This window comes from Oxyura jamaicensis, chromosome 1 (assembly GCF_011077185.1).
Source record: "Oxyura jamaicensis isolate SHBP4307 breed ruddy duck chromosome 1, BPBGC_Ojam_1.0, whole genome shotgun sequence".
In the NCBI taxonomy this organism is placed as follows: domain Eukaryota; kingdom Metazoa; phylum Chordata; class Aves; order Anseriformes; family Anatidae; genus Oxyura; species Oxyura jamaicensis.
In genome coordinates, this window is record NC_048893.1 from 43132708 (window position 1) to 43150807 (window position 18100).

The 18100-nt window shown below is 45.1% G+C and overlaps 1 protein-coding gene across 5 annotated transcripts in view; it reads left to right on the forward strand.

Moving 5' to 3' along the window:
- The window catches only part of GRIN2B (glutamate ionotropic receptor NMDA type subunit 2B), a 216909-nt gene that overhangs the window by 116209 nt on the left and 82600 nt on the right, over window positions 1-18100 (forward strand). For all 5 annotated transcript variants that reach the window (XM_035335522.1, XM_035335550.1, XM_035335531.1 and 2 more), the window contains one exon: window positions 8938-9052. In XM_035335522.1, coding sequence (XP_035191413.1) covers window positions 8938-9052 — 115 coding nt within the window. The remainder of the gene's footprint in view (window positions 1-8937; window positions 9053-18100) is intronic.

Below are 18100 nucleotides of genomic sequence, written 5' to 3' on the forward strand. Positions count from 1 at the left end.
ATGGACTGAGGAAAATCCAGTTTTTAGAGCAAGTGTCCTTCCAGGCAATGACTCTTCTCATGTAAATGCAACAAATTCACTCTTCTTAGGAAAAAATTATTTACCATGAGGACAGTCAGAAACTGGAACAGGCTTCCTAGAGAGGTGGCTGATGCCCCATGCCTCCCAGTGCTCCAGTGGCATTTGGACAATGCCCCTAATTACATGCTTTAACTTTTGGTTAGCCCTCAGGTGGTCAGGCAGTTGGACCTAATGATCTCTGTAGGTCCCTTCCAGCTGAACTATGCTGATATTTCTGATAGTTCTTGCAAATACTTTGGATGCTTTCAACACTCAATAAACATCAAATAATGGAATTTTTAGTGGGTCAAAAAAGTTAAGTTAGTCTGCTGTTCCAAAGAATATAATAAATGGATTTATTTCAGTCTCTTCATTTAGTTTAGCCTTGCTTGGCTTCTGGCAGCAGTGAGGGGGACCTTGCAGGCAGATCTGGGGGGAGTTTCTGCAAATGAGAAAGTCCTGAAAGCTCATGAGGAAAATTGGTGTGCTCACTCATTTACTGGTCTTGACTTCCAGGACAGAAACTGGAATGAGCTCTAGGTATGTAGGGAGATAGTTTTATGATTAATTTCCAGCACACAAGTCTCCTTCAGAGAATGAAAGAGACTGTTGAGGTGCATGTTGTGGCCACTTGGCCACAGCTATGTGGACCAAAAATGATTAAGAGAAAAAATAAGGCTGTTGTCTGTGGGTTTAAACTCACTATATGAGGCCAGCAGTTCAACGGGGATATTTTTTTAAGGCAGTACAGATTGAGAAAGCTCAAAAAAAAAAAACATGAAAAATCATGAGGTGAAGAGCCCCATGTGACTTCTGTCCTGTGACTGCTTGTCCTATGGATGTTTGCATGACTGTGTCCTAAGATGGATAAACAGATCTGAACAACAGTGCTTAACCTTTTAGTATTTGACTGTTCCTAGCAGTATGGCTTCCATCAGTGACCTGTTAGGTGGATGCCAAGACCTAATTATGACCTATTGTCAGCCGTTCTGACAAATGTAATTTTCTGTGCTTTTACTGCCCCATGTAAATCTAGCAGATCTGTAGTCCTTTCTGACAGGAGAAATACTTTGGAATATTTTCTCCAATGTTTTTGCTTTGAAGAAAAGTGGTATGTTACCCATTCTTGATGAATAAGGAAGGATGGAAAATGTGGAAATTAAAAATAATATATTTCATCAGGAATTGGCAGGAATTCAGTAACTCAGTAAAGCTCCCTGACTTGATACAACTTTGGTCTGAATGTTTAGTTTTTATTTTATCCAGTCACTGTAACAATTTTGACCTTAAAACTATTTTCTATTAGCTATTTCATATTACTTAAAGGTTTGATGAGTCAATTCAGAAGTATATTTATTTTTATCAAAGCTTTTTGGTTAAAAAAACTTTCTGAGAGCAGGATGATTTCCTTTGAGATTTATAGATGTTTTCAGCTTTAACCAGAATATGTTCATAATACTTTTCCTTGTTTCAGTTTTATTTCCAGTGAGGCCAGAAGGTATAGAAATGTATTCTCAAGCTAGTTGGGACTGTGTCATTTTGCCAGCAAAATTGATAGTTTTTGAACAGAAGTTGTAAATCAAATATTTTGTGTTTAAAATGGAATATTTTGACATGGAAATCCTATTTGCTCTCTCTCGTGATTAGGAGCACGGAAATTTTATGTTCCTATTTCTCCTTCTCGAAAACTGAACAGGCTGAATTTCCAGTGATACCCCCTCCCTTGCTGAGGTGGTGCTAGTCCTTGCAGGACTCTTTCATGGTGGCACATTACATGAATTTGGACTCTTGTTCAAAAAAAAAAAAAAAAAAAAAAAAAGGTAGAAGGTGTCACACAAAGGACAAGATGGTATGAGGGTACAACCATGCCAGGAGCTTCATTTTCTGTCCAATGTCATTGCAGTTTTCAGATCTCATGGTTCTGTCTTTCTGACAAAATGTTAACCTCCTCACGAGAAAATGGTGTTGCCAAGTTGTTATCCCCCTTTCCCATTAAAAAGGTGGTTTTGATAGGTAATTTTTCTGGCCCTGGCATTTGTCAAAATAGGTTAGTCAGGAAGTGTGTGAGAGAAATTTGGCTTTGGTTGGCTTTTCAAGATAATGCTGGGACTGACATAGCAAACAGGAGGGAGATGAAGATTTGTCCTGCCCTTTCCTTCATAAACAGGTCACCTCATCCTAACCTATACCTGTATTTCCTTCAAGTGACCTAGCACTTAACAGGATGGCCTTGGTACTGTCAGCAGCACCCTGGCAAAGGAGTGTGAAATGCCACGGGACCTTATGGACACCATCTCTTTCCCACTTTCTATTAAAGACACTGACTGCAGGGGATGAAAAGCAAATGAGGGATCAGGTCCTTGATAGCGTTAGGTACGTGGGAAAAAAGTGTTTTGGAAACTCTGAAGCTTACCAAAGAAATGGGACAAACAGCCTCTCACCTAAGTGTCATTAGTGTCATTTCTGCCCTAGGTTGGAGCTGACCCCAAGTTCCCAGTTTGGGGCAGTGATCCCCACTTCCTGACTGGACAGGTGCCCGTGCTGCAAAATCCTGTGATGCAGTGCATGACTTTCCTTTTAGTACTTTCAGGAGGGAGCTGGGACTGCATAAGCTGTGGAAAGTGAACTTCTCATCTTCAGGAATGGTCCTGACTCATTAGGATCAAGCAATGCGTGTAGGAAAGTGGCCCTGCCATTGCTCTGGCTCCCTGCACGCTCTGCAGATAGACATATTAGCAGTCCCCAGGAACTGTCAGCTCAGAGTCTTTCTGAAGTGACAAATTCATGGCAGATAAATAGACATAATGGGAGGGAAAGTGTAAGTGCCTTTTCATTTATGATTAAGAGGGAGAAATGATGAAAACGTTTCACCTTTCCGCTGTATATGGGAGGTGTTACTGGGAAGTTTCAGCACACAAGTACGTTTCAAAAGTTGTTTTGAAAACGACTTTGCAGAATATGATGCAGAAACAGCAAAGACAGATCAGCAGAAATTTCTCTTCCACCAAAAACAGATATTTCACGGGTCAAAACCAAACACCGAGAAAATTCAACAATCCTAGAGGTGAGAGGCCAGAACCTTAGCAGACCAAACAGTATTACCCCCTTGGTATCAGCTGGATATTTATTCCTGCCCAGTATGTGCCCTCTTGTCTTCTAAAAAGTTGTGGACAGCAAGAACGAGGAACCGTATTAATCTCTTATATCTCTGTTATCTTATAGCCTGAGGGATATTTCCTAATCTAGGTGCTCTCCTAACCTCTTTGCTTAATGAAAACAATCCCAAGCCCAGTGTGTTTCTCTAACCCTGCTGGTCAGGTTGGTTCTCAGCAGCGCAAAATGGCTGGAGCCTGTACCGATTTTCTGGTGTAGGATACCTGCATATTCTGGAATTTGTTTGGCCTTTTTTCTACACTTGCTTTCTTTCTTGCAGCACATCTCCCCAGAGTCAGTGGTAACACTGACCGTGAGGGAGAAAGGAGCAAATTAAAAAGAGCGAGATGCTATTCCTTTAAGTTTTAATTTTTCCAGTCAGCGGCTGCGTCTATTTTTTTTGGTCTATTTTGTTTTGAATTTGTTCTCATCATCGCAGAAAGAACAGAGTCCATGCCCCTTATTATGTTAAATCAGCTGCTCTCATGCCCTTTGAGTGGAATCCTTTCACTGTAAATTGTACCTGACACTGGCCAGATGTTACACGGATGTGGCCAGATGTGCCCACCTCACACAGCCCCACGAGCACCGCAGCAGCAGGAGCAGCGCAGGGGAAGGAGCAATGGGACAGCCTTTGAAAGGCTCGGCCAGGGTCGGTATCAGGAGTGGGGAAGTGTGATTGAGGGCCCATGAAGAGCCTATTCTCATCTTTTTGGGAATGAGCAATTGGATTCAGCATTCCCTGGGGACTGCCTTATCTTGAGGGACCTCGTGCTCGCAGCTGGGTCCGGGTGGCTGCGGTGCCTATATTGGCTGTCCTCTGAGGCACAGGCAGCCACGGAACTGCCAAGCAACAGTAGGAAGAAATAATATCTGCATTATTTTAAGATTCCCATGGGTTTGGAGAACAGAGGTTTAAATTAGAAGTTGAAGGGATCAGTTGCAATTTTCTCATTACAAAAAAAAATCTACACTATTTCAGTCTCTCAAATGAGAGAAGCTATTAACAGCGGAGTTAGTGCTGGTTAAACCTGTGTTTGTCGATCACATGCCATCTGAAGATCAGAATTCCCATCGGTAAATAACTACACTGGTGCTAAGCCCCCATTTGCCTGTCCACTGGCCCACCCACCTTTCTGTCTGCCTGTCCTGGTCTAGCAGCAGGCTTGTGGGGCAGGCAGGAGCTGCGGCAGGCAGGGAACGTGCTCTGGAGCTGTGGGGCACCTGTGCTGGGATGCAGCAACACACCATCCGTGCTCTTCCCTGGGCATGAAGTGGGGCTGGGCAGGCAGCTGTGCCTGCTGCTGGCACCTCTGGCCAGCGGCTGTTTAATCCTGTCTGTCAGGAAATAAAAAGGCTATTTTACCATGCAGATTTATGGGGGAAAAGGTCTAGCACTGCTTTCCCCTCACTGCTGTTATGCTGCTGAACTGTCCTCAGTGTTTCACATTATGGTGAGTTTCCAAAGAGTCTGATGATAGTCCGTGACCCCCTCCCCGTATCCTGCAGCAATCTCCACCTGCCTTTTACTGTGCAAATCCTCTCCGGCAAAGGTGTCCTGTCGCCTTTCATCCCCACCCTCCACCTGCACTCCATTTCTCCTTTTATTCCTTGTTTGCGTGCTGGGCTGCAGAGATGACTCCCTGATGCTGACGGTGGAGAGGTTGGTTTATTTATATGACCTGTCTTATTCGGGGAGGCAGTCGATGTTAGGATAATCATGCCTTTTCAGGCAGACCGCTTGTCGCATCGGAGTGTAACAAGCACTGACAGGGCACAAGGGAGTGCGTGTGCATGCACACGTGTGTGCGTGTGCACGTGCGAGGCAGGGAGCGCTATGGACTGAACCAGGGCATTGCCCAAATTTGCCCACATGCTCAGTGGCTTCAGGAGCTGATTCCCTGCGGTGCACTGGAGGCAGAAGTCGGAGCGGTTCATGCTGATTTCAAATGCATCCCCTTCAGAGCTGTCTCTAGGGCAGAGAAAGACTCAGTTAACACCCTCTCTGTCTCCCCCCACATCCCCTCAGCCTGCCACATTTGCCTCTCCAGGCTTTCCCCATCACTAGCTGAAACCATTTAAAATGTCATCATCTCTCTGCTGGTCCTAAATTGGCCATCTGATGTGGTTTTAATGCTCTATTTCCTATGTCAACCAGTTCTGGAAACACTCTCCATTCGCTCACAGGGCTGACAACCTCACATCTAGGATGAGTGATGTTACCTAATGGTCAGAGCACAGAGTCTGGTCCCCCTGAGCCTGACTTGCTTTGTGCCCAAGGACATGTCCTGTCCTGCTTTGTTCCTGCCTGCTCATCTGTACCATGGGACTCACAATGTCACTCTGCTTCCACAGTGTCACGTGCATCTTGCTCCCATGCGGCTGTGTGCTGGCGTTGTGGCCACTGCACCTCTGCTGGGCTGGGGAGGGGTTTGGACCCTTCTGTGCTTGCAGTAAGCGGCTCCAGAAACACCTGTGCAAGCAAAAATCTTTGCCGAAAGGTGATTCCAGCAAATGAGATTAATTAAAATAATCTCTCTCTTTCTCTCTCCGTCTCGGAGTTGCATACACTCAGGAAATCACAAATTAAGCCCTCACTGCATTTTACAGGCACAGCTTCATCTTGCGTTACCTCACCCACGAGCACAGCCCGCTGCCTCCATGCTGTGTGGCTTAGTGCAGATGTGTCAGGGAGTCTCCTAGCCCCTTGGCTGCCTCTCCAGGGACTGCTGCACATGTAGGCTGTAGGGAGGAAATAAATCCCCCCAGCCAGAGCAGGTGGTGATCATGCTGGCATACCAGTGATGGAGGGCAGAGCCACCCGAGCTGGGTTGCCTTGCAGCACGCTGCCAGGGAGTCCTTCAAGCCCTGATGCTTTGGCTGCAGCCTGCCCCCTCCCACTCCTAGACCTCCTACCTTCCAGATCCATCCGGCATCCCTGCTGGAACAGCCAGTAGCCACCATGGCTGTGCAGGTTGCCTGTTCATGTGTGCCTCCATCTCACTGTGGGAAGCCCATGTCCCCCAGCACCCACCCTCCATGCCTTCTGCTGCCCAGCACCAACTTGGGCTCTTGGAGGGAGGATGGATGGAGCCCAGTGCACCTGAGCAAGCTCTGCAACTCCTTGGGTGCCACTTGCCCCGAATCCTAGAATTTAGGACCCTGTGAGCTGTGAGAATGTGGGAAAGCTGCAGGGGGAGCTGCTTTTTCTGCTCTCCTCCTGCAAACTTCGGTAAACATGTTGCAAATGGGTTACAGAGAAAACCCTCTGAAGAGTTATTGTATCAAATCTGGAGGCTAATTTCAGTCATTAAGGTGTGAAGTGAGGGATTTTACTGCTGCTTTAAGTGTAAATCTCAAGGCAGCTCCAAGGATTGGAGGCACTGATGATCCCTCCCTGATTATTATTAGTGGTTCTAATCTTTCCAGTGGAAAATGAACAGAAATGACACCCTCTTGTGTCATCTCTCTCACTGATTTATGTGAACTCTTGTCAGGCTGTGCAAGGGAGATTCCCACAGTGGCATCATTCTTCGGTAGGAAGGGAAAGAGGACCGAGAACTGTCTAATATTGCTGTTTGTTTAATTAGGTATTGGCACTGCTTTCTAAATACTGACACATAAAGCTGCAATTCCCATCATGCTAACAGCATCCTTATTTCCTTGGAGCCTTGCTTTGTTGTTAACTCTAAGCGCCAGTGCAGAGAAGTCATGAAAGGGGTGTAGCTGTAATCTTGGTCCTCTGGAAGGTCTTTCTCACTGCCAAAGCCTTTTGTAGGTCTGGTAGGCTGCACGTGCCCGTGGAGGTCTGTGTCTGGCATTCACTGTACCAGAGTAATGCAAACAGCTGGGAAGGGAGAGCCAGAAGAGCATGTGTGATCCTAACACTGCTTGTTTTACACCATTACAAACAGTTACATGGCTAAGATTTTCTGTGTGGCTGGTGGTTTGGGGTTTGCTCAGTGTTTGGGTGCTGAATGGGTCTGGCTTTTGGAAAATGCCAAATAGTCTGCCTTTGAAAATAGGTAGTCCTGTTGCAGTGTCTCACCCCAGGTTCCCATACGGCTGTTCCCTATGCTGCACACATCCCCTGAAGGTCACAGCATGTATGGGCAAATAATGGGTGCGTTTCGTTGGTTAGTGGACTTAGGACAGAAGAATTCAGGAAAAGGAAGAAGCTAAAATCCTGACCTGTTTTTCTATTTGTTTGAAGAAGCTTGCCTGTTACCCAGGTTTTGTTAAATTAGTAGGGAGTTCTCTGTGTGCAGACGGGTGGAATGTGTGAACCCCTTGAAAGATCAGAAATTTGAGTGCCACCCCCTCCCACACCCCTGGTATTGGTTCACATCGAGTTCACAAGGGACAAACTGAAGCTGGGTATCAGGAAATATTTCCTATTGTTGTGGTGTAATAGAGCAGAAGAGCCTCTCGTGTCTGCAATGGAAATGTTGCTTCTGTAATTTTAGGAGAACTGGGCAAAGCAGGGGCGGGCGATGTCCTGGGGCTAGCCCTGCAGGCAGCTCAGTCACCTCTGCCTCTCGCAGTGATATGATGCTACTGGTGCTAGAGCAGGTGTACAAAGGCAAAATCTACTTCATGCAACAGGATTGTGAATTGAAGTGAAATATATGAACAGGGGAATCTGTCAGAGTGCCACGGAGATGTCTTATAAGCCAATGAACTGTGAAATGTGTATTTGCCTCCCCCTCTTCCCCACAGTGTCATTCTGGATGGTCTGACAGTTAAGAAAACAATAGACTTGATTCTCTTTTACAGCAACACTGCTTCAACATGCTCTCACAATGTAGAAAGGCCTTGAAATGAGTGTAGCTGTAATCTTGGTCCACTTAAAGGTCTTCCCCACTGCCAGAGCTGAGTGAAGAGGCCTGAGGATAAATGAGACTGAAGCCCGGACTGTTTAATAGTCCATTTGTACAGCTGACATGAGATGGCCCAAAGCGGGGTGCCTTGCACAGAAGCGACGGAGCCTTTCCAGACAAAGAGAATCGTTAATATTGGCTGTAGGGATCTGCAGGGCTGATCACCCTGTAGTTTGATCTTGCAGAGTACATGGCATGACTCTGTCCCTAGGGAAAAGGACATTCACTGGGCTGTCCCAGCATCCACTGGCCCTATTCCTAAGCTGCTTGAGAGGATCACATTGGGCCCCCTAAGGCATGCTGGCTCTAATAGGGATACAGCACTCACAGGTGCTCATTCCTCTGCTCACTGCAGCTTCCCTCATCATTGCCTCGATGTTTGAGCAGGGGAGGCTGTATCCACTGCTTTACCTGTGGGCCATCGCTGTCCTCAAATGCAATGTGAAATCCCCCTTGGACAGCGAGCAAAATGTAGGCTGTGGAGCATGTTGACACAGCTAATTGCTATGGATCCCTCTGCCCTTTGAGGAAAGGGGAAATCAAGGACTGTGGGCACATGTGTATGCATGTGACTTGTGCTTTCAGGAATTCAGTGAGCACCAACCTGGGACATCGCTCCCTTTGAGGCCCTGCCTCAACTGATGGTCCCAGTTCCTGGAGTATTTGTCCTGACTCTACCACCCAGTTCCTCTTAAATTTTCCTCTGCTGTCCCCAGCTGGACAACAGTTGTTTGTAGTATGCTTCTACTGTTCTGGCACAAACAGCAGAGGGGAAGGCAGGCTCTTGTGTCGAGTTCAGTTCCCAAGCATTAATGTTCATCTTGCTCTTTTCTCTCTCCTACAGGTACCTGATCAATGTCACCTTTGAAGGCAGGAATCTGTCATTCAGCGAGGACGGATACCAGATGCATCCCAAACTGGTGATCATCCTTCTGACCAAGGAGAGGAAGTGGGAGAGGGTAGGATATATTTGATAGTTCTCAAACTGTCCACACTGGAGGAGGATGGAGGAAGGCTCTGAGCAAATAATCCTCCTGCCTTCTGTACTCAGGAAGAGTTGGCAATCTCCTCCTTGCATCCTGGGCCACTGGTATCTCCAATACCCAGGCTGCTGTCATCTCCATGCAGGATGCCATTACATCCTTCCATTAGCATGCATAAAAAATTAATCAGCTTCCCTTCTGTCACCTCTGAACATAAGTTTCTCCGCCTTTCAGAGAAGAGACCTCCTTTGAGCCATGAGTTTCAATGGCAGAGACAGAAAATACTTCTCTGCATGGCTTGAAGGCAGTGAAGTTATGTATGCTAAATGGCTGTGACTGAGCTATAGCCACACTTATAATATGCAGCTGTTAACTGTGCTTGATATATCTGGCCACTGTCATTTGCAATGGGTGCATTAGGTAGGTGCATTAGGTAGGATGTGTACATGAGATCATACCAAGTTGCTCAAAGATCTAAATTTGCATATTTCTGAATAATTTGCATGTAACCCAAACCACCATTTTAGAAATGGTGTGGATTTCTGTGTTAGTGCAAAGCTTTGGTTCATTTCACCTCCCACACAAGTGTCAGTGGTCCAGGCTCAGAACAAGCATTCCCAAAGAGTTTGAATCAGCTAAGTAGAGGGGGTAGCTTGAGGTAGTTATAAGATATAAAAAAGTGTTGGAGGTGAGAAGTCAGAGCAAAATTAAGAAGAAATCAGCAAAGCCCTCAACAGACATGAAGCAGAGCTCAGCCTGGATGCGATCATGTGTATGGCTTAGAAAAATGTCCCCTTGACCCACCAGGCCGAGAAAGCCTTCTCTCCTTGGCTGCTTGTCTCCCCTGTGGTCTTGCAAGCAGCCTGCATGGCTAAAGTCAGGGAGAATTCGTGGAGAAATGAGAAAGAAATAGAGGACTGTCAGGACAAGTGCATTCAGAAGAGGGCTGGAGGAGCAAGTTTTGAAGGAAGCAGAAGAGCCATCACATTAGTACCTGGCAACAGAGGTCTCAGTGGGACAAGAGCAAGGGGAAACATATAACATGGCAGTAGCACATGCAGACAACCGTTGGACATGTTTGGAGGCAGGCTGTCTGGATATTGCATGGGCTGCTCCGGTATGCATCTCATGTCAAACTCTGCCCATTGTGTAACTTCATTAAAGCCCACCAGGCAAAGTGGATTTGTTTCTAGCTAGTGTCAGATTTGTTCTCACAGAGGAAAACTCCATTATCATAGCAGGAAATCAAGGCAGTTGCAACATGAATCCAGCCAGGGACTGTTAGCAGTGCAGGCTGTGGGCAATCGGTTGCTGGAATGCATTGCAGACCTCTGAGGAGGCACAGATAAAATAGTCTTGTTTTCATCCGGCTTCTCACATGTACTACCCTGCTGCACCCTCAGCGAGGGCTCAGGGTCTTCCATTAGAGGCAAGAGAACCTGTTCAGTCTCTGAGAGAATATCTGGGGTCTTTCAGCTGAGCCACACAATTAGTGGAAGGGGTGCTGGTGAGCTTGAGTGGTGGGGATTGGACCTAGGACCTGCCTGATCCCTGCTGTCTATGGGGACCACTTGGTGTGCATTAAGCTAGAACAGCTCTTCATTTTGTAGAAGCTGGACTGAAATGAGACCATAATGAGTTATGGTATTAGTCGTATGAAAAGCCCTTAGCACTTTCTAAACACAAATGTCTTACCTTGAAGTGAGGTCCCACTCAGTGAGAGGATCAGATTGTTATAATCAAACTCTGAGGTGTTAGAATGTTTTCTTCCTGGAAAACACAGAAGTCATCTCCAGCATGCTCTGATCACAGAAAAATACATTTCATAGCTGGAGCATCATAGTCTTGTTCTTAATTTTCTCCATTCACCTGAAATGCAAGCATTACAATGTAAGGGTGAAAGAGCCCTTTGTGGCAAAGATCATAAATTTGTTCCATGTTTGTAGTCAGACAAAGTGGAATGCTGACCCTTAACAGCAGCTCCCAGGCAATGCCACGATACAAACCATAAATTATTCATATATTATTAGCACACAATCCAAGTAAGTTTGTAAGTGCTTTCCTTTGCAGTGCAAAATCATCCAAAGTCTCACTAATTTTTGCTAAATTAGCAAGGTGTTTGGTCCTAGCACCTAGGTAATACATAGAAGAAACTGCACAAAGAACAGGAGAGTTTCCCAAACACTAAGGCAGTAGAAGATGAAGGATGAAAGCAGCTGTATGGGAAACACTGATTCAGTCCACTTGTGTGCATTCACAATGGCTCAGTCTTTAATTACATCGCTGCACACTTTTATCCATTATCAGATGCTGTGCCTGGAAGGAATATCAAGAGGTCATTTAGTTCCTCCCTCTGCCCAAGGGAAGGATCAACTAGACTGAAATTATTCCTGACAGATGTTTGCTTCACCTGTTCTGAGAGTCCTTCGATGCTCCGTGAAATCCTGAGGCAATCTCTTCCATGGCTTCTTTCTCCTTACTCTGGAAAGATTTTCTAACGTCTACCCTAGATTTCCCTGAATGCGGTTTAAGCCCATTACTACTTGGCATCTCCCTTGTGGACACAGAGAATTGTTTATTCTCTTTCTCTTTTTATCTTCCGTATGTATGTTTGAAAGCGTCTATCATGTTGTCTCCCAGTCTCTGCTGTAGATTAAACAAGAATTTATTCAGTCTCCTGGTAGGTCATGTTTTGTAGTCTTCTGATCATTTTTATTAGTCTCCTCTGGATTTAGTGGCACAATTTGCTGCTCTGTACAGGGTGGTGCAGATGATTCTTAAAAGATGGCAAATAGACTGGGAGGTGTATGTCTCATGGGGTATGTATATATATATTAAGAAAAATTTAAAACAGGTGTGAAGCCTTCCATTTTCTGAGCAGCAAAGATGCAGACAGTGAATGAATCTATTTCCATATTTCAGATCTGTGAAATTTGCCGAGATTTTGATTTTTCATCCCAATATGGAAAGAAAAATCTTGAAAAATGCACCAGTTATTTCAGAACAGGATTTCATTTTCCAGAAGAACTACAGCTGTCCCAAGACCCTGATGCTGACAAATCTCCTGTGTCCTTCAGACAGACTGAAGCCTTGTAGAGGTGACAATCACGGAAGAACCATTTTCTGGAAAGGGGCAGTATCCTGAGGTCTTCTGCTATTTCAGCTATGAGTAACGTATTTCATTATGAGTAAAGTATTTCAGCTCATGATAACAAATGTTTTGCGCTTCATTCACTTCTTGGCATGACTGTTCCTTAGGGGCAGAAGGCTACATGCCTTCTCTCACTAACTTTTAATTAGCTGATTAGTAGAGTTCTTGCTTCATTGGCCAGATGTAGTCTAGGTGTGTTTTGGGGTGCTTGGATGCCTCTGTTGTATTGACTATAGAGGGACGGGCATGTGAGTACTGGTGAAGGAGCTCTACCCCATGGCCTTGCCTCAATACAGCAATGAGCTGGGGCCAGAGGTCTTGTAAGGTGAGCCAAAGGCTAGGCACTGCACTATTTTTTGTGTCTGTGGTGTTTTGTGAAGAAATAGTTTTCACCCAGGCTTTCTCTTTACTGATTGCCTTTTTCCTCTACCCTCCTATAATCCTGCATATGATGAGGACTTATTTTGGGGTCTGTGATCCCTTTTTGAGAGCTGGCAGGTGTTTCTCTCCAGCTCTTGCTCACATCCACCCTCTCTGCTGAGGCAACGCACGGCAGTCATGTCCCATTAGCTCCCAGCTCCTCCTGTCTGCTGCCTCCCTTTCCTCCAGTGACCTTGGGGATGACACAGACCTCACTTTCTCTGAGGCTCTCTTTGAGATTCTTTCTCTGCTTTGATTTCTAGCCATCAAACACTTTTTTGTTTCTTTTCCCCTTCCGAAGCATAGTCATTAACATAGGAGAATTGTGAGTTTTGCATCACTTCTGTCACTCGGTTGTCCTCAGCCTCTCCATTTTGCTGAGGCTTTTCTGCCTCTTCTCTCTGGTGTGTCACTGGGGATTTGGAGCACCTCTCCACATGCTAATGACAGCAACCTCTTGTGCTGCCCAAAAGATAGCTTTGATTTGCAAGTTTCCCAGGGCATCTCTTCCCATGAATAATCCAGTAGCTTCTGCTCCTGGCTGGGTACGCAAAGCCTCAGGTGATGGGTTTGTCCTGGGTACCACTACAAAACATCTTAGAGGGGACAGATGGGAAGCTTATGCTGAAAGCTTCATTCTCCCTGATGCATGTACTAATCCTCTGCCCATACCAACCCTCACCCCCTCTGCAGATAAAATGTTTGCCTGCTGCTCCTGTAATTATCAGTGTCTGACTTTTGAACTCCTGAAAATCAATTAGTAGCATCTGTTCCACTTCTTGTAGCCATCAGTGCAGCCATGATTTGAAGTTCACAGACAGGCTGCTCCTAACCTGTTCCCCTACGCCACTGCACACGTTAGTGCTCCCTGGGAATGGGGCCATTTGCTGTGACATTCTGTTGGCAGTCTCAGTGACCGCAACATTGCAGCAGGGTGAGAAGTGGTCCCACTGCTTGCTGCCGCACGGGCTTTCCAGAGCTGTGTTCAGCCTGGGTCGTAGTCCACATAAGGTGAGTTTCTAAATCAGTGAACTTGCGTGACCCTGTTCCCTGCTTACCACAGAGATGTGTTATGCACATCTGTGCTCAGGAAAGGTTCCCTCAGGATGTAGGAGGGAGCTACAGGAAGGAAGAAGGACTGAGGAAGGTAAAATGGAAAAATGAGATTTGTTTTATCTAGGAAAAAAGAAAGAGAGAAAGGGGAAAAAGATACATCTTTGGACATCTAAAACGTTGTTGACAAAGGACTTCATGGCTGGTTGCTTTTCATGTCCACAGTGAGGAGGATGAAGAAGAAATCTTGCTAAATTTTCAAGCAGAAATAGTTCAGTTATAGAAGTAGGGAGCTGTCTAATCATTAGCATGGTGAGACATGGCAAGGCTCATTTGCTGATGAGGCTCATTTGCTGGAGGACACACAGACCCTGCACCGTTGGGTATTTTTCTGTCTCTATCCTGTCCTACCTCAGAGCAGAAGAATGCAGTAAATGATCTCATGTGGTTCTCTGGCAGCCTACATTTCTGTGATTAGGTGAGCAAGACGAACCTGAAGAGTATCTCACAAGAGCCCTCTTGTTTGATAGGAAGGAAAATCTAGGTAATGGGTAGACTGATCAGCAAAAACTTCAATCCTGACCTGGTGAGGACATCGTTTCTGCACCCTTTATCATGTACTACCTTTTATACAAGCAGGCAGCTGTTTGATGGCTGCAAACAAAAGCCCTTATGGAGGCACTTGTCATCTCCAGGAGTCTGCAGCTTTGGAGGTCTGATGAACACCACAGAGATGCTAAAGAGGCTGTAGCTTTTGATAGTTTTGCAGCCTTCAGAGCGGTAGGAAACCAGCCACCACCTGCTTCTATGGGACCAGGAGACAGTAGTGACCGTGACTAATGTTGTTTGGGAGCATCTCTCTGTGAATCACAAGCTCAAAGAGAGAATTATTCTCTTTGTTAAGGAAAAAGACGTATAGGCCTAGTCTCAAGTCTTCCTGCACATTAAAAGAAGTATTCACAGTCATTTCTTTCAGTGTTCCAGTGGCAGAAGTAACAGAAAAGGAGAGGACTGAAAATCTGATTGGTATTCTAGGCTTTTAGTAATGATCTGTGTGGTACTGGCCACTTCATGAAGAACCAATATGAATCATGTATATGTCAAGTTGCCCAACAGAAGGAAGGATTTAGATTTGTTTAATTATTTCATGTGCTGAAGAAGGCTCTTTAAAAATAAGAAAGGAACAAGCATGTAGGGCAATGAGGTGAAATCTGCAACTGTACAAATTTAAGCATCTTCTCTGAAGGCCCTCCCTTGCCTTTGGAAAGATGACTAGATCGTTTGAGACAGTTTCCTATTTGTGTTGTCTGGTGCCCACCTGAGCAAGCCTTTCTGATCACTTACACATGCATGCACAGGTATGCTTGTTTCCCTGGGGTGGAAGTTTTTTCTTGGGCCAGGTTCTGCTCTGTGTGCAGAGTTCTGGCATCTTGATGTCCATGGACTTCACAGAGGAAATGTTTTTTATCCCACCAGCTCCTTTTATGATGAGACAAGATTGGATTGTTTTTGCCAATCAGTCTTGTTTTGCTAATTTCCCTGTGTACATGGCGATTTATGACTCATTGTCCCTGAAGAGAAATGGCATAGGAGTTTGCTTAAACCTACTCAGATTTAGTGACTGATTCTGTTCCCATAGAACCAGTTTTTAGAAGGATACAGCTTCACTTAGGGCAGATGGACCACTCTGGATTTAAGCACACATAGCTGAAATTAGAATGGGACTCTGTACGTGCATTTTCTCCCTTATTTGTAGAGCATTCTTTCTGGACAGTTCTCTAAAAGATCATAATTTGCTGAATCCCTTGCTTCTCATTAGGCAGCAGGCTTGCATCAAAGAATACATATTTTATGGATACCCCACTCCCAAGCGAGTGTCCCTTAGATACCTGATCTAGGTCACATCTGATGGCTTTGTTGATGACCCTGATTCAATCAGACAACCAGATGGCTTTATTTGTGCACCTATGCTGCACCCGCTGCCAGGATTTGGCCTGGCTTCTCACAGTTGCCCAGGATGCAACTACTGTATGGATTTATGGCTAATTATGGCCATGTTAATCTTACACTGACTCTCAAGGAAAAGGGCAGCTGCAAGTGCAACACAAAGCTTTCCTTATCAGGTGATAAATGCAACGATCTTTCTGAAAAAGCCTCCAACTTAAATCTTGTGGACATTCTTATCAAATGGTATCTTTGCTGACTGATTGTATCAGAGTATTAGATTAGATTACTGCGTCCTGCAGTAATGAGCTAGTCCATCTCTTTGACCAAAGAGGACACTCGCTGGATGCCCCCTCCCAACCATACAACAGTGTAAGCTATTTGCTCTCTTTGCCTCTTGCTGAAGCAGTTCTTGACTTTGCTTGAATTTTGGAGTATATTTTTATGATTCATGAGCCTGCAGAAAAATATTCTGGCTCTTTTCCACCAGGCCCTACTCTTTGGCTACCAGAGGGAATTCTTACATTGAAACAATGACAGCTTCTTGGAGAGACCTCGTCCTTTAGTGCAAATCAGATATTGGAAAATATGGAGATCTTTATTAAGCACAGTCAGTATTGGGATGCTGCGTATCATTTCCAAGCTGGTAGAGCTGATCTGAGTGCTTGCAGCTGTCTGACCTTTACTGGGGTTGCCAGCCTGACTCCTTGGACAGGGCAACCCTAAGGACCATGGCTGGTGTACTGGTGCTGTAACACTGTCCAGCCGGAGGAGAAGGCTGATCTTGCCTTTGTTATTTGGGAGGAGAGCTGTAGTCTGGGGCTTTCTTCTAGCTGACTTGCCCGTGCCGCACAGCTCACTGTTCCCCCTTGCTGCTTCTACGTGCAGTTACCTCTTGTGTGTTGTCATCACCATCCCCAGCACCCAGTTAGGGACTTGGGACTCTGCTCTGTAGGGAGCTGCGTGAGAGCTAAACCAGAAAGGGGCTCCTACCCCAAAGCGGTTACACTTTAATTAGAAGACAAAAGGCAGCAGATGGGTACAGATGGACCAACGGGGGAGTACAAGGGAACAATCAGAAAACATTAGTCAGCATGGTAGGCAGCAGGCTTTACACACCAACTGCCTAACTCTTCTGAAGGGTTTGATAGGCAGAGGAGAATTATAACGGGCTTCGTGCAGGCTAATGTGGCCTTGTTGAGAGTGTGAAGGGCAGATGGGAAAAAGCAGTAAAGGTGCTTTTGTGTGCTTTAAACACAATGATGCTGAGAAGGTGCAACAAATCAAAAATACTCAGTGTTGCTGGAAAGTTTCTAGTCTTCTTTACATGCAGTTATAATCCAGCTTTACAGAGAACCAAAACCAAGGCTACACCTTGTGATTCAGTACCTCCTGTCTTTGCAGAGCTGGTGCCAGAACCACATTGTTTGTGGTCAGAACCTCTCCTGCTTGCCACTGGCTGAGAGATTTCTGGGGTATGTCCCCTGCTGGTGTATACCTGTGTCCACTTCATTGTGAGCATTTCATTGATTGTGGGGATGTGTTACCCCAGGTTGCTGGCAATAAATACCCAATATCTTAATTCAGGTGGTAGCTGAGCTCCTGTGGGAAGATGAGTGTTAAAGAATGAGTGTAGTAATTAAATACTTCTATCACAATGCCTTATCAAGAATCCAGTCCATCATCCCTGATCAATCAATGACATCCTAAAAAAAAAAATAATGGAAAGGGAGGTGTGACTGGGTTAGAAATGAAAGAAAGAAACATAGCTGTTGTTTTGTGTTTTCTGGTAAATGAAAAAGATTCAAATTTATTTTTGAGTCAACACAAAATATTTTTGGACCTGAAAAATATTTTCTTCAGGTCATCTAAATGTATCAAAACCATTTTGTAGCACAGACGATTTTTAGTAGAAAGATGTCACATAAAAATGAAAATTTCTAAAGCTTTCATTTTGTGCGTGGCCATTTTTTAGCAATGTATTTCATTGTGATATATCTAAGTGATATACACTGACAGTTTAAGACTCTTCTCCCTTCCACTCTCTTTAGGCCAAAACTCTTCCCAAATATGCAAAAGAAAAACAATTGAGAAAAACACAAGGATTTTGGTGTCTTTAAAGTTTGAAATTCACGAAGACATCAGGGTAGAGGGGAAGCAAGCAACCAAACTGAGCTGGGAGAAAGCACTAACATAACTTCTGCTGAAGGAGCCTCGCAGGGAGCGGAAGTGCCCCCACGGCCTGAGGGAGTGTTTTCATCTGTTAGGTTGCATTTGCTTGAAGCTCTGTCTAATGTTGATGTCTCCTCTTGGCCTGCGATTTCTTTGCTTTTTCTATTTTTATATTTCCTGAATATTATGATCTGGAGGCTCTGTTTTCTTTCCATTGGGCTTGAGAGAAAGGAGGTGATGCTATGCCCTCATTTGCATATTCATACGGTCCTACATTTTTCTTC